We start from the raw sequence: 17,609 nt of genomic DNA, 5'->3' as shown, positions 1-17,609 counted from the left end.
AAAATTGCAGTTTCAACCCAGCTTCAAAGGGCTCTAAATGATCCCAAATGACGCATAAGGGTCTTATCTAGCGAAACGTTCATCATTTTCGACAAGAAAACTACAAAATAAGCACTTGTAAACCCCAACTCCTCGTCTTACACTAGCCGTGTGACGCACCAGCGTGACCTTACATAATTGCAGAAGCACTTCGAAAGGTCATGCATGACGTATGCGAAATTACCGCACATTATTATTTAACCAAGAACCAGAACTCAAATATTAATTATTTTATTATTGTTGCTGTTGTATTAATAAACAAATAATTACCGTGATGACTCATTGTGTAGTGATGACTGTTATCTGTCATCTGTTTAGGAAAAAAAACATGTGATTCTGCAGATACAGTATGACTCACATTCAGAGCAGATGATCTCACAAGGAAATACTCAAACCATATAGTCTGGAATTAATCAACAGCTGTGATAGTACACTACTACAGAGCTTACAATATGATACATGACGTACTACATATCAATCAAGTAGACAAGATGTACGTACAAGTCCATGAGCAACACTCAAGGGTGTAAATCATTTATATTCAGCCCTAAGCTTGAAGGGGATTGGATCTGAAATGTAGGACAATAGAAATATGTTTGTTCATTGCAGGACGATCTGGCCATCATTCCTGCTCTGCAGCTTCTAATACGTCCATGTTGGTCTCCTGTCATGTGCCTGTGGCTTGGCGTGGCTTTACACCGGCATGAGGCAAACCACTAAATTGCCACAAAGAGTTCTGTCATAACGTGCCAAAAGAAAAACAGCACATGGAGCGTTCTTATAAAACTGCAAATAAAAACACACTGTACAGTACACATGTAAGCAGTGTTTGGGTGGAAGAATTTATACTGGCTGGATTTCTGGAGACTGGAGCTGAATGCTAAAGAGGTATAGGAGATTGAGAACATAGGTGTAGAGTATACAGAATGAGATCCACACGGTCAAAATTTAATCCAACGGGGACTTTTTAGAAAGAGAGAATTTGTTGTTCTGAATACTGCATCATATACTTGTCATATATGGGTGGCTTTGCTGTTGATGGAGGTGAATAGTGCTTGTTTGGTTGCAAAGTAAAATCCTGAAAAATGGATCTACATTTCCTTCTGTTTATATGGAAAAGAAATTCAGCAACTTCTGGCAGACTCCAAGGTTTGAGAGAACAGAATAACACAGACGGCCCCTTCCAAAACACTCCAGCTCAGACTCAAACTAATATTTTCAGAGTAAAGTCAGTGTCTGTCAAAAGTTACCTGTCTAGCCTTCAAAAACAGTATAAAGAAAACTGGGAAGATGTTTTACATTTGCATATGGCCTGGGAAAACTCAAATATTTTGTAATGAGTAAATATTCATCTGAATGATCCAACCAAAGATCCCTGACTTACATTATAGTGCACAGAATATTACATATTTTTAAGAAAAAGCACATACACATTATTTGAGCAAAGCATTTACAGTTGTTTGTAAGTCTGTTTTTATGTTAAAAATGGTAAAGATGACCTAAAATGTGGGCACCTGTCAAATGTCAAACGTGATGAAATATAACATAATTTTGGGTTGTAACGGTATGATGGTTTACCACGGTATTATTATTGCACAATTATTATACCGTATCAAATCATATCGGTTTTGGGGGGGAAATGAAAGCAGATCTCACCTATGAGGCTCACATAAGCAATCAAAGGCTACAAATTCTTATCTTTATTCTCTGACAAAAAATCTGCAGTATGGGAATATTTGGTTACACTGTAAAAAATGATGTGTTAATTTTTTACACATTGTGTGTGTCATGCCATTTAACGCGTTATTTCATGTTAAAATAAATAAAAGGGACAACACAAGTTGTGTTAAAAACATTGATGGGAGTAATGGTTACAAAGTAATTCCGTTACTGTAATTCCACAGCGGTAATAAACATGTAACAAAGTATTTTTTTTAAATCAAGTAATGCAGTTATAATTATTCAAATTTAAATTAGTTTGTTACTCATGTTATTCTATTTTGTGATACACTTGCAGACAAGACATTTCTAATGTCTAATGTCGCAGGACTGTGGTGGGCGGCACAATGAATAATAACACAGAAGGTGTGTTAGTAAAGGGACAACATATTTAAAACATAACACATAACATAACACATACCATATCACACATATAAAATATAACACATAACACACAACATAAACATACCATAACACATACCATAACATATAAAATATAACACACAACATAAACATAACATAACATAACACATACGCACATACAGTACCATAACATATAAAATATAGCACATAACACACAACATAAACATAACATAACATAAGGAAGGACAATTTGGCATCTCCAATTAACCTAACCTGCATGTTTTTGGAGTGTGAAAGGAAACTTGAGTACCCAGAATAAACTCACACTGACACAGGGAAAACACTCCACACAGAAAGAACTCTTGACCCAGCTCAAGCTCGAACTGGAAACCTTCAATTTTTTGTGAAAAAAATATATTATATAAATATAATTTAAAAATCAACAGAAAGAGAAATCTCCTTATAAAGTCAAACAGGTAGATGGTTAAGTGATTGTTATGGTTTGTTTGAGTGCTAGGGGGCACTCTGACATTTCAGACCTCCACAGGCCAAAACATTGCGTCATCACGGCTTTGAAGTCTCTCTCTCTCTCTCTCTCTCTCTCTCTCTCTCTCTCTCTCTCTCTCTCTCTCTCTCTCTCTCTCTCTCTCTCTCTCTCTCTCTGTATCACTCACACATTCAGATAAAAAGGGTCTGTTTGGCTCCCCAGGCCCCCTCCAGCTGCATATAACTGTAATAATGTTTGCTCCATCAGATTCAGAGCATATCTGCAGAGAGCAATACTGTTGTTAAACATACTCCACTTCCTCAAATACTCAATGACTTGCAATTACAGGTTGTCAGTCAGCAACCTCGAGGCTTAATGACATAATGCTTGCATAATATATGATTACAAATAGAAACATGATCACAATGAACGAGACATATTGAGGTTTCGAGGAAAACATGATGTCACATTGTTATCATCATTCATTTGTTATTTATGACATCATCTGTGACCTGTGAAAACTCACAGGTCACACTTTCTTTTAGAGTGCAAACCTACAACATATGATTAAACAGAACACAAAACAAAACACCGAAAATGATAATAAGCAAAATGATAAACGAATAATAATATAGGTATTATATAATAATAATAATATGTTATTTAATAGTAGTATGTATAATAATAATAATAACAACAACAATAATAATTCTAAAGATGGTTATATTTACAGGAATATTTTGTTATGACAGCCATAATAATAATAACAATAATAATAATAACAACAGTAATAATTACAATGCTATAAGTAATGTAGCAAACATTTTTGTGATTTAATGTTTTTTTTTTACATAAAATCATAACGTAATGTAAAGAACATTGTGTGAAAATATAACCTTGATAACTTTAATATCGACTGAGTAACATCATGTCAAATCCTAAAATCAATGAATAAAATCAAACTTTTATGTTATTAATCTTTTAATTAGATTACGACACTTTGGCCTGGATTTCACAGACAGGGTCACATATATACTATTCTCATGCAATTCCAATTATTATGAATGGTTTTCTTTCTTTCCTAGAGATATAGTGAAGAAAAACACCATGCAAGTTTAGATAGACATGAGAATAAGTGATTGTACATCCTGTAGCTCAGTGGTAGACATTGCGTTAGCAATGCAAAAGATCATGGGTTCAACACACATACTGGCGACCTTGTAATGCACCAAAGTCACTGACATGTTTTTCCACCTTTTTCAAACCATTGTTGCTTTGGTTTAGGGTTAGATTTGGTGTTTGCGTCATTTTAAGTATTGGTTTATACAATTTTTTTCAGATTCATTTTTTTTATATTTTCCAATTTTTAAACGATTGTCACATGGCGTTAGAGTTGGGTTTGGGTAAGGATGTCATTTTATGTAAATCTAACCCTAAACCGAAGCGACAATGGTAAGAAAATAGGACAAAGCAGTTGAGTTTTTTTGCATTTGGAAATTGCACTATAGGTACGTAATTTCTGGGATGACTATTCCTTTAAGTTAAACAGGACTGTACTGTCTTTGAAGATATCCCATTTTACACTGCCAGCACACATGTTTCTAACAAATGTTGTACAGTGCTTCAACTCCAACCATAAGCGTATGTGGCAGGCTGAAAATGAGTCAGAGAAATGGAAAGTCAAGTAAAACACTAGGGTACCGGCCATCGCTGGGAGAGGAATGTTGCAGTAGCCGGGTACAACTCTTTAGGTTATCTGCACAGACACCATACCTGTACAATATCCTGTATAAACTGCTACAGGGATCACCTCGATCTGCCGCTCCAGAGCTTCTGCTAAAGTAACTAAAACTGCCTGTGGAAGAAGGAAGAAAGGTATGCACATTCCTCTTATATATGGAAAAGATGTGGCTTGTGTGTGCTTTATTGTGAAAAAGTGAAAATTTTCAGCCTTTTATCGGGACTTAACTACTTTGTTTAACTCTTATTAAATGTAACAGTTAACAGAAACGAGCAGAACAGTTGCAACTGAAGTGCACGAAATGTACAGTATTATTGTAAAACAATTATAGCCAAAATAAGCAAGTACTGTATACTGTCTCTTAGCATTCAGTGTAGCTTTAAAAAAAATGCATTTCATATAAATTATCTTCTTTTTTAAATAATACTGTGTGTGAGAGCATTTAAAATTTTCAAATAGATGGAAAAAAATTCAGATTTTCAGTAATAAATTAATAATAATAAAACAGAGATTCACAGTGTCTATTTTTGTTTAATTTAGGCAGGTAGACGAATGGATATCAAGCAAGTTCTCATATTTCTCTCTCTGTGTGGGCCGGCTTGGGCCTCGACGATAGACTTGGATGATTATGGCGGTGTACCTCTCTGGATAAATCGTTTTTTGGGAGAGCCAAGCGTGTTGACTTTAAAAGACCGGATGGATCCAGGGTGGTTTCGAGCCGTAAACCCACAAAGCTGTCCGCTGGAGTGTGACTGTCCAATCCAGTGGCCGACGGCACTTTACTGTGACCAGAAGGGTATTGATCAGATCCCTAATGGTCTTCCAGCCCGCACACAGTATCTTTTCCTCCAAGGGAATAACTTCACTTCTCTTCGGTCTAGAGAGTTTGCCAATGGCACCAACTTGCGCTGGTTGATCTTGGATCGCAACCAGCTACTGAGCAAACAACTCGATAAGGCATTGTTCTCTAATTTGACCCACTTGGTAAATCTCTTCATAAACAATAATAACCTGACAGAGGTGCCGGCTGGACTTCCTGGTGGTCTGAGGCAGCTACGACTTGCATACAACAACATTGAAGAGATTTCTTCTGGTGCTTTCCAAAATTTGGAGAACTTAACGTTACTTCTGTTACAAGGCAATCGTCTGAAGATCATTGAAGAGGGTGACTTTAAAGGTATTTTTTTTAAATATCTGTCATATTGTATCATCCAACACGTTCTCCCATCTCGTCACACACTGATGTTTGGTCAGCGCCCCTTGGCGTCACTCTTTAATCCACAGAGTACCATTTTTTTTTGTCTTTCAAAAGATACAATTTTTAAAAACATCATATTAAAAAACAAATACTAAAATCTATTCTGTTAAAGCTGATTTTGATATGTCACAATCTTCACCAGGTCTTGGAGCGCTCAACTTTCTGGATCTCAGTCACAACCTTCTAGACACTTTCCCTAAAAATCTGCCACCATCTGTCCAGCAACTCTACCTTACCAACAACTCCCTGACTGGCCTGACCGACAACTGCCTTCAGGGCTTCAACAGACTTCGTTACCTACGAGTTGGACACAACAAGCTAAGTAACGAAGGGTTGGATCCTAATGCCTTCAACCTCACCTCTCTGGTAGAGCTTGACCTTTCGTATAACCAGCTGACCGAAATCCCATTAATTCCCACTACACTTCAATATCTCTACATGGAGGTCAACCACATCCAAGGTGAGTAGATGTGTGAGGTGTTTGTGTTACTTTATGGTAATTAAGAGCATTTGGTTCTGTAATGCTGGAGTGATAAAATATCTCAGTCAATGCTAAATATTGCTAAAAACAATGTTTTTTAGTACTTTTGGTATGATACAATGTGTTCGCGTGGTTTATGGTTCAAAAAACACATTATTTTCACATTCCGCACATTAGTGTTGCTCCATAAATCCATGCCTTCCTCAAACGCTCTGATTTTGTACAAAGCCCATCGTTCTGAAAAGCGCAGTGTCATCCAATTGGCCAGCTAATCTGTACGTTGTGATTGGCCTGAATACCTCTGAAATGAAACAGAAATGTACCATGTTTAAAAGATTAGCTCACAATGCAATGCAGACAGTAGTTAATTTCGTCTTTAATACCTTATCAATATGAGCCGAATCTGATCCAGAAAATGCAGATGACCGAGCTGATCGATCAACTTTGCCAGCGCGGCTTGAGCAGGACGTAACAGATTGGTAAGGTAAGGATACTAAAACATTAAAACAATGTCTGCATTTGTGATTGTAGAAACGACAAACAACAAGTGCTACGCCTCTACACTTATTCGATTGGACAATGGAAAAAACACAAATGATGTCGGGCACTTTTCCGCTCAGAACGCTCCCGCTCCTCTTTTTTGGACTCTTGATGAATTCTACTAACAAACCAATATTTCTGAATGGCCTAAGGGCAGGAATAAGCGGGTCTGAAGTGAAAATATTTGTTGAATGTATAATACGTGCCAAGAACATTTGGTTAACATCATTATCTCATTTTTGATGGAGGTGGTATTTAGCAGCTCTGCATCTGACCTTTTCATATGTAAACAATGACAAAAAATGTGAATAGACAAATATTCAACAATACATTTGGGAGTGGATTGCATAATGAAAAGTGGGTGTTCTGTGCTGGCAATAGCCATCTGTATATTAAATAAAAGTATCCGAAAGCCCACACAGCTGAAGTGACGTCAGTGGAAAAGTCATGTCAGAGGAAGGTTCAGTTTAATTTTGAATATTTGATGAATCATTCAGAATAATAGCAGAACATGCGTCAAGAAAGTGAACATTTCAACATTGAATTTAAATATTAATCATGTGCAGAAAGATTTCTAAACACAAAGTTGTAAGCTGGCAAGAAACTTGACTGAGATTGAGATCCAAAGACTGAGATTTTCGTGTCTCGAAAACATCGTTGTTCTAGAAAGAGACATGTTCTCAGACTGATTAAATAATCCTTGGAGTGGGAGACCAAACAAGCCATGAGAAAATCATGGAAAATGGGACAGGAGGAAAATAAATAAACGTCCTCTTCTCTCACCGTTTCCTTTACCTCTTTCTCACTCTCCAAATGAATTTAGGATGTGATTGCAGAAAGCTGCTCAGTCTGAGAAACGGGACGACTAGAGAAAGTAGGTTAGCTAAAAGATGAGGCAAGTGAAAATGATGGAGGAGAAAAGGGGAGGGAAGAAAGTTTGAAAACATCTGTGAACACTCCAGAAGGAATTCACATATGTTAAAAGCACGCTCTGTTCCCCCATCCCTCTACAGCAGCGCATCGGGCTCAGTTACAGCACACTGGTTTACTGAGAGCAGACATTCGTTTTTACAGGCAGCAGTTCCGATTCATTGTTTTTGAACCATATAACAAAACCTCAAACCATGAATAGTGGTCTACCAGTTATTACACAATGTGACTGCCACACAGTGATATATAATAATACTTATCATTAATAAGCCATTACTGAGAAGTAGAAAACAGGTTATCTTTATATTATTGGAAAAGGGAAAAGGCTAAACAACCTGTCAGACCGATATCTAGAAAACAAATGGAAAGAACGTAAGCGGGAATGTATTGACTCGCTTGTTCCAATAGCAGGAAACCGGTTGAGGGCGGAGACGCTGCCTGCTTGTTTTTCACAAAGAACCCTAAAAATATAATAATAACATTATCAGCACTAACATTATTAAATCTAAGCTGCATACATGTTCATACACTAAAAAAAAATATTCATTGGATTACCTCAATAAAATCGTGGGCAGGATTTCCATCCAATATGAATGTGTACCCCTATCTCATAAGAACTGCTTTACACAATAAAAAATATTTGAGTTAGTCCAACTCAATTTAAAGTAAATGGCAATACTCAATAAGTTTCCTCAACTCAATTTAGTGTAGTCTGAATAACTCAATTCTATTATTTTATATAAAACGTTTTTATATCATACTAATTAGCATAAGCACATGTTAGCATGCTAATAATAATAACATATGATACTTTGGATGAGCATGTGAGAAGAGACATCTCCAAACAGGCATTAACACAGTTAGTGCTCATTGAGTGAAATACGTCACATCCACAATCTAATCACAAGTGCCACTCTTCTGCATAATGGTAACCAAACAATTTGAAAAAATATAACACAAACGCTTCTAAATCAATAAGATAAACGGACATTAAACACTATTAAGTCTTTCTCTTTACCTAAAAATGCATAAAATAACACTTAATTAAAAAAATACTCTCCAAAAGCAGTTGCATGCAAAGCATGCTGGGAAATTCTTTTTCCAGAACCCAAACTCAAACTAATTGTGTTAACGCAATTAAAAAGAAATCAATAAATTAACATATTCATTTTGTGTTAGACTAATTAAATATATACACTTATTGCTCTTAATGAGTTATTTTAAATTAATTGAACACAATTTTAATGTGTCATTTCTAAGAAGGGCTTGAATAATTTTTTTGAGTGTATATACAGTGTAACTCAAACCATGTTGGAAATCTAATTAGGGTGTATAGTAAAATGTACGGATAATAAAAAATGTATTGTGTATAATCTGTACTGTGTGTATATTTATTGTGTATATACTGCATGATCTCACAGTAATTTGTAACTATTTACAAGCTAATTCGTGTGAATTTGTACATAGTGAATCACAATTATTATAATGAACGTAAAAAAGAAGCCCCTCCCTTAACTACGCCCCTAAACATAATGTCACTGAGATCATACTGAAATGTATGATTTTAAACCAATCTCATGGCAATTCATACGTATTTCATGAGGTAGCTAATTTGTATTCATTTGTACAAATCATTTCATACAAAATCCTATGAATAAGCCAACTCGTAAAATTCGTGTGAGATCAGGCTGATAAATTCATATGAATTTCTGATGTGACAAAGTGATCTGTCTAATTTGTTACAAAGAAATTAAGCATCCGTTTGTAAGAATTGTCACCAAAAAAAAAAACAATTTACATTCAGTTTTCTTAAGGGTTACACTTTATTTTGATCAACTTTAAAGGAGCAGTATTATTTTTATGAAATACTATAATAGCATGTTATTCATTTTTTAGATGTGCGTTCTGCAGAATGTCTGTTTTTGTTTTGGTCTGTGTGATTCCACCCGCTGCCAGTTTACTTGATAGTGTGTTATGACAGCTCAGTTGTCTATCATTACTGTTACTTAAATGGAACCGCAATAGCCCATAAATGTGACCTCCAGAGGATGCAGCCACACGAGTTGGGTTTGTAATTTGCAAACAACAAAAACATTGCAAATGCATGTGAAAATTAGCAGATAAACTTACAGTGTAAGGCTCAATGCTTTCCATTGTCAGTTGCGCTCCTGTATTTGGCAACCCTTGTGTGTTGAGTCTGAGGAGGAGGGGATCAGAGATACCAAGTTCAAACTCTAGATATCAATAATACATACTTTTCCTTTAAAACTATAAGTAACTGGAACTACATATTAACTAAGTCTTAAGTTGACACTACAGTATATTAACTAACTGTCATTAGAATATACTGTAAAAAGTATTTTAAATCTTTCTATAAAAAATCCCATTGGTCGTATTTGACGTTTTCTACATTCCCCTTTGAAAGCAAGCAGCATATCTGTGACATATCACTCAAACGACACCCTCCAATAAAACAAGAAGAAGAAAAGATTCCAGAGGATGAGTGGAGGATAACGAGCCAATGACGAGCTGCACGCAAAGCTACAACAGCCATGCGCATTAGCGCTCACATCTGCCCGCCAGTGTCCACAAAGTCGCAAGCAAAAAAATCGGCCAATGTGGTACAAAAATGTTACAATATTTTTTCATGAATTAAGTGTTTAAGAAAAAAGTTAACTTATTTCAAAATGTCTTTTTCATACCACAGTGGCAATTTTTTTTTTTGCACTTCATCAACAAAATGCATATATATTTGTACTGAAAACTAGACAAAAATACTAAGTAAGAAAGTCATTTTTTGTGTACCCATCCATTCCCTTGCATGGTAGTGAAAATGGGGGCTTCTGGTGTTAGGGTTCAGGAAATTTTTTTAAATCCCAACTTAACATAACTTACACTGACAGATCTTAAAATATTCCAGTGCCATTGATTTGTCTCAAAATACACACTAGTAACTTTTTAGATACTTAAACATCTTAATTTAACTAAGGCCTATCCTGGCTGAGCCTTGTTTGTGAAACCGGTTGCATAAGACTAGTCTTAAAAGTTAATCATGAATTTTTTTCTTCAAGACTGATCATTCTTAAGACTTAACGTCACTGCGACCGGCCACAGGCCATAGTTAGTAAAAAGTCTAAAGTGGAATATGAAAATAAAGTGTTTCCTTATGTCTTATGCAGAGTTCAATGTGAGCAGCTTCTGCAGGACGGTGGGACCCATGTCGTATTCACGGATGAAGATACTGAGGCTGGATGGTAATATGTTGGAGTACCACAAGCTGCCTCCTGACTGGGTGTTCTGTCTACGAGTCATTCATAACATTTATATCTGATCTAATAAATCCACATATTGTCGAAGAAGCTTAAACATTTAATGCTTTTTTAGCTTTGCAATACAACAACAATTTTTATTATGTTATTGTTTTAAAAAAAAAAATAAGTTTGAGTACATGTTGTAGGATCTTATTAAAACTTTGTACATAATAATATGGGGGATAAATAATACTCAACGTAAGAGGACATAACATCAAAATAAATATACATATATCAGATTATATATCATGGTAATGATACTGTTTTGTGTAACAAAGTTTTTTTCTGCTGAAAGTAGTGATTTATTTACAGCAAATGTTCTTGTAGTACACTCTGAAAACTGCCAATAAATGCTGCTGCCAAACTGAGACATTTTAGACAAAATCTTTTCATGGATTAATCATTGATCATAACGGTACATACAGTATAATGTCCTGAAAATCACTTGGACAATGTTTTGGCAGAGTTTTGGCAGTGTTATTCCATTGCATGACACAAACTACATGACAAGCTATAAAGACTGTCTTTCTGTTGGCACATTGTGTTTTCATTCTCAAGAAATGACTCTGGTAACGCTTTAGATTACAGCCCGGAAAGTACTGGGTAAGTACAGCGAATTTACAGCGTATGTTTCTGTAATTATAGTTTTTCTTATGAAGTACGTACGTGTAATTATAAGGGAACAATTTATAATATTTGGGGAATAAAGGGGTAACAACCAGGAAAAATACAAATAATATATGCAATAAAGTACTGCGTAAGTACAGCGAATTTACAGCATACATTTCTGTAATTATAGTGTACTTATAAAGTACGTACATGTAATTTTAAGGGAACAATTTATAATATTTTCGGAACAAAGGGGTAACAAGTGCCACTTTAATTTACAGATCGCAGATGTTGTATTTACTCTGTAACTACGTGAAACAAGGGGGTAACAAGTGCCACTTTAATTTACAGCCCGCAGATTCTGTACTTACTCTGTAACTACGTGAAACAAGGGGGTAACAAGTGCCCCTTTAATTTACAGCCCGCAGATTCTGTACTTACTTTGTAACTACGTGAAACAAGGGGGTAAAATTTTTTGACTTAGACTGTAACAACACAAAACAGTAACTACAGAAAATACACTCTTAGAAAGGATGTGTTAATTTTTTACACATCTTTGTGTGTTAAGTTTTTAACACATTATGTGTAATTTTAACACATTATGTATCATTTTGTGTATAACACAAGTTGTGTTAAAAGTAACACAAAATGTTTTGTTTCCATAATAACACAGAGATGGGTGGATTTTGGGACAACGCATTTAGTGTGTCGTCCCAGAATCAACACTAATGTGTTGTTTTTAACACATTCGTTCTAAGAGTGTGGTTCTAGTTTTGCTTACTTTGTTTTCACCATAGTTGCCTTGCCTATTTTTATTTTTGCTTGATGACCCAACAAATTCATGTACTCTTTTTCTTTCTTAAGGTAAGTAACCTTTATTGAAAATCCAAAATAAATTGTATCGTACTAATAAATAGCATAAACACATTAACTGAATTTCAAGTTTTGTTGTTTAGTAATCTAAAATACTTACTGCATATATTATTTGTATTTTTCCTGGTTGTTACCCCTTTGTTCCCCAAATATTATAAATTGTTCCCTTATAATTACACGTACGTACTTCATAAGTATACTATAATTACAGAAACATACGCTTTAAATTCGCTGTACTTACGCAGTACTTTACTGCATATATTATTTGTATTTTTCCTGGTTGTTACCCCTTTATTCCCCAAATATTAGAAATTGTTCCCTTATAATTACACGTACGTACTTCATAAGTAAACTATAATTACAGAAACATACGCTGTAAATTCGCTGTACTTACGTAGTACTTTCCGGGCTGTAATCTAAAGCGTTACCATGACTCTTATGTATCTAAAAGTCATAAGATACAGTAGAGTTAATGGACCATGTGTTTAGGAGGTCTCAAGCCTTTCTACAGCGGCAGTCATGCATCAACTCAGTTTGGACTGCATTCCCCATTAGCAGAACCATGACAGCAGAAATAAAACCTGCAAACTTTGGGTCAATGCGGTTTCTTCTTAAACTTTGAGCAAACAAGATCTCAGACAAACAAAAGCAAGCCAATCCAACACACAATCTTGAAAAACGTATCCAAACAAGAAGTCAGTGAGAACCAATACATACAAATGGCAGAAGATTAATAAACATCTTATTGTTTTAAATTCATTATTGTGTCAAAATCTTTTCAGTTTTAGTTGGTACGTTTTCATAAACTGCTAAAAAAACACATAAACAGGCAAGCCGTACAAGCCAAAGAGTTTACAGAATCATGAAAAGTAATATACAGCTGTGTTGTGTTAGAGTCATTATTGAAGCATAAGACAGATTCATACCATCTCTCTAAAGAGAACGACTATCCCAACACAGAAACAAATCTCTAAAACCAGAGGTGCTGCGGGGGCCAACAGCATCCCGCAACGCAAAGGTGCCATCAGGAATATGAAATACAAGGGAGCAAAATGGAAAGACTTACAGTAATGAAACAGAAACTGTTTTTTTTTTCATTACCACCTTCTGTGAGATAATAAGTGTGCCAATAATTATTTTCACCTTAAGCGATTTAGTAATGTGTTCCAACTCTGCATGCACTGACTGCTACATTGTGTTTAAACTTCAGGTAATAAGTTCTTGCTTAACTGGACCATTTCCCAGTACAGTTTCGTCTTACTCGATCCCAGCAGGACTCCGATTTTAGCTGATTCTTACAAACTGTACGCAGTTGGTTCAGTGAGTTGTGGTGGTTTATTTGTGTCAGACCCTCGGGGTAGGGGTAAAGAGCTGATTAGTTCAACCAGACCCCCACTACATACATCATCAAAATGCTTTAGGTGGCCACAACTGCATTAAAAGTCTGGCATTCTGGGTTTTATTAATTCAGACCCTTATCTGAAGGAAATGATCGGTGGTAAAACTAGTCACACACTGCTAAACATCTGTCTCTGATCTCATAATCTTATTCAGGGTGGCAAAATCAAAGCGTCTAGGGTGTCTCAATGGTTTGTTTGGCACAATGTGTAATTTAATATTCAGTGTAATACAATGCAAAAGTATACAGTGTTGTTTCCATGTAAGGTTAATTCAATACATTATACAGTCATTGTATTGTTACTTTAATGTTCATATTGCTAGACCTTTGACAGCTGTAAAAAATTTGGTGATTTTGCAGCTTAAACCGGTAATGAATAGCACACTCGGACAGGACTTTGTTGTAATCCATATCCTATCTATCAATAAGTTATTTAAATGTTATCTCAATATCTGGAAGCCATCTGAACTCTTTCTCATCTTAGGGTAGACTGTGACATATTGTGTGAACATCTGCCAATCGTTTCTGTCTATCTGTGTGTCTGTGACTGCATGTGAGTAACACACACACACAATAAAACAAACCAGATGGCAAGACTACACACATCAGAGGAACACTCATATCATCTGTCAAACACGTGCCAAAAATCAATCACACCTAAGTAATGCAAGAAGAGAAAGTGAATGTCAGACAGGGTCAGTTTACCCAAGTACCTTTGACTGTTTTAACCATGTGCCAAATCATTGTTGTAGTCACTTGACAAAAATCTAATAAATAAGCACTTAACAAAGCTTATAATGTAAAACATTTGTCAGTGTTGTTAAAGGAAGGAAAGACTTTTACTTTGTAGTCATGGTTGCAAAAGGGTTTCCAATTAAAACCTTACCAGCCATTTACTTTTACTCAGACATCACAGCAAGGGTTTACACAGGGGAGAAGATATCATAATAAAAGATGTTTGCTATCAAGTGCATCTTGGAAGGAGAGTAAAAGAGACTCAAATTGTGCATACAAACAAAGTTTTAAATAGCCCATGTTATTAAAATACCAATTTTGGACCCACATCTTTCTCACAATATTTTGATGGCACACATCACCGCCACATGGGACACACGGCACAAACAACTGCACTAAAGAAGGCGTGTTCACCGAAGCATTTAAACATGGCTGAAAAGCCAGGAAGACTGTGGGCACTTGCCAGCATTGTTTCAGCTAAGAGTTTTGGTTGCTATGATACTGGCATTTTTGAAAATTGTATGAAAACATACACCGGCCGCCAGCGTAAATGCTTTGGTGAACACGCCTTGGTGTACACGCCCCCTGAGATGGCAGGATGAAAGTTGCATACTTCGGGGAGTGAGAGTGGTACTTACAGATAACTCTTTTAGGTACTTTAGACCTTCTTGGGTTTGTATTAGTTGATCTTGTATTATTTAGAGATCCATTGCTGTGTCACACACACAATTTGACCCAAATGAGCCGACAAATAAATGTCACAATGACTTATGTGCAGTACTTAGCTAGATCAATTACACACACAGTTTTAAACACACATACACGGCTGTCCCTTGTTTTTCACTAGTCTTGAGGCAGGATCATGGCAGGCCCATGTTTTGGGTGCCAGCACATGGCCTTTGTTTTGGGTGGTGTGCTTCCTTGTCTCGTCTCCTGACCCCGCGCCCTCATCTCCTCATTATTTTTCCTAAGCCGGAGCTTAAGCTGATATTCAACAGCTGCCTCAATGAGCCCCTCAACTCATCTGAGCAAAGGATGCTGAGACCCCTGGGTTTTCCTGGCATGGTCAATTATTTGATGAACCTCGATCCCAGGGGCCCAACTGCAGCTGACCAGCCCGTTAAGCTCTTAGTCCCGGATAACCGTGTCATGACTATGGTGACCCTGGAGGACCCATCTCTCTTCACCTCAGCTCCTGAGAGCCCTGTCCCATTGGACAGGCTTTTGTGGCAAACAAAGGAGAAGGGTGTCATCATGCTTCGGACACCTTCTTTACAGAGCCAGTCTTGTGGCAGTCCCTCCAGGTCCAGCGTCGGCCACCACTAAATCCCACAAGTCCTGTGATTCTTTCGAGGAAAAAGAGGAGGAGGAAAAAGGGAACTGCAACATCTCACCCATTACCCACTGCAGGGTCTCCTGTCTCAGATCCACTGACAGCTGCAGCGCCCCCTGTCTTGCCTCTGCTGCCTGCTACAGCCCCCTGTCTCGGATCAGCTGGCAACTGCTGCGCCTCCTGTCTCACCTCCGCTGCCAGCTGCAGCACCCCCTGTCTTAGTTCCTGTCATGCCTCCGCTGCTGGCTGCAGTGTCCCCTGTCTCACCTCCGCTGTCGGCTGCATCACCCCCTGTCATGGTCCCTGTCTCGCCTCTGCTGTCACCTGAAGCATCTCCTGTCTTGGTCCTCATTTCACCCCCGCTGTCAGCTGCAGCACCCCCTGTCTCGCCATCTGCCTCCATGTCTTCCCTGAACTCTTCCCTCTACCCTATGGGTCCTGGCTCACCCCGCAGTCTCCCCTTTCACACACTGGAACCCTGCCTTGTCCCCTTTTGTGCCCCCTGTCATCCCTGCCTTAGCCCTGCCACAGTTTGCCCCTTCTGGACCTACCTCTCCCAAGGCCCTAGCTAAACCTGCCTGGACACCTCGCACTCAACTATGTCCTGCACCGTCCCGCTCCAAGTCTCCTGCCCCACCCAGCTTCGCCATGCCTGGACCACCATGAACTCTTTTGTGCCCCCACCACCTCCCATGTTTGTTTTTTAAATTGCTTCACCCTAACCCTGTGATTATGTGTTCTTGTTTGCCCCATGTATTTTTGACATGTTTTGTTGGCTCGTGTCTGTCATGCAGTCTGTCTTGTCTCCTGGAGGCGTTCCTTAAGGGGCGGTTCTGTCATGATTCTCTCTCTAGTCTTGAGGCAGGATCATGACAGGCCTATGTTTTGTGTGGGAGCACATGGCTTTTGTTTTGGACGGTGAGCTTCCTTGTCTTGTCTCCTGACCCCACCCCCTCGTCTCCTTGTTAATTATCCTATTATTGTTTGATTCATGTCACGTGTTTCCCTCTTGATTTGCTCCCTTAATGCTTTTGTGTTTGCTGTCTTGTGCCAGTTTGTTGTGTATCCTACCACGTGTTACTGCATGCCTTTGTAGACTTTTGTAGGCTTTTGTAACTGTGATCTCGTACCCGTCTATGTTCCGGTGTCAAGTTAAGTTTAAGGTTAAGTCTTTGTTCAGCTTATTATTAGCCTGTATTTTTGCCCCATCGTGGGTTTTTGCTTTTACTGTTTATTATATAAAGTCTGTCTATCTCACATGCATCTGGGTTCTGTCCTTTGCCTTAATTTATGCAGTTGTTTGATGGCATCCAGCATGTGCCTGAACAGTGAAGTAAATAAACATTATTCATAATGTCAAGGGTTTTGAGTTTTCAAGTTAATCTTGTTTAATTAAAAACCTAAATTAACCCCAGCAACATTACTTCATATGTCAACACCATTACCCACAAGATGACGGGTTGAGGTTGACAGAGGCGGACCACAATAAGGATCTTAGGGTTTCTCTTAAGCATGAGCAATATATCACATATGTAATACTGTGACATTTCTATAGCAGTCTCACAGAAAAACAACATTAAAGTGTCTATTTAAAGCAATTGCTGCAGTATATGCCAGTCCCATCCAATACAGTACAATTTGTTTTTCAATGTTGTAAGTTGTTTTAAAGAAAATGTTAACATTTTGTAGGTTATAGGTTTAATTTTATAATCGAATCATGGAAAGTGCTATATATTCCAGATGTTGTTTTCTCCTAGTTTCAACTTTTCGGGATTTGAATGTGCCATGTGT

General features: G+C 37.4%; 1 protein-coding gene across 1 annotated transcript; it reads left to right on the top strand.

Moving 5' to 3' along the window:
- Positions 1 to 3,657: 3,657 nt before the first annotated feature.
- On the top strand, positions 3,658 to 11,431 carry LOC135718985 (lumican). Its single transcript, XM_065241436.2, has 4 exons — positions 3,658 to 4,483; positions 4,890 to 5,526; positions 5,750 to 6,067; positions 10,738 to 11,431. Exons 2-4 carry the CDS (start codon positions 4,902 to 4,904, stop codon positions 10,887 to 10,889), a joined length of 1,095 nt encoding a protein of 364 aa, XP_065097508.1. The 5' UTR covers positions 3,658 to 4,483; positions 4,890 to 4,901; the 3' UTR covers positions 10,890 to 11,431.
- Positions 11,432 to 17,609: the final 6,178 nt, after the last annotated feature.

This window comes from Paramisgurnus dabryanus, chromosome 14 (assembly GCF_030506205.2).
Source record: "Paramisgurnus dabryanus chromosome 14, PD_genome_1.1, whole genome shotgun sequence".
Taxonomy (NCBI): Eukaryota; Metazoa; Chordata; class Actinopteri; order Cypriniformes; family Cobitidae; genus Paramisgurnus; species Paramisgurnus dabryanus.
This window is presented reverse-complemented; position numbering and strand designations above follow the sequence as displayed.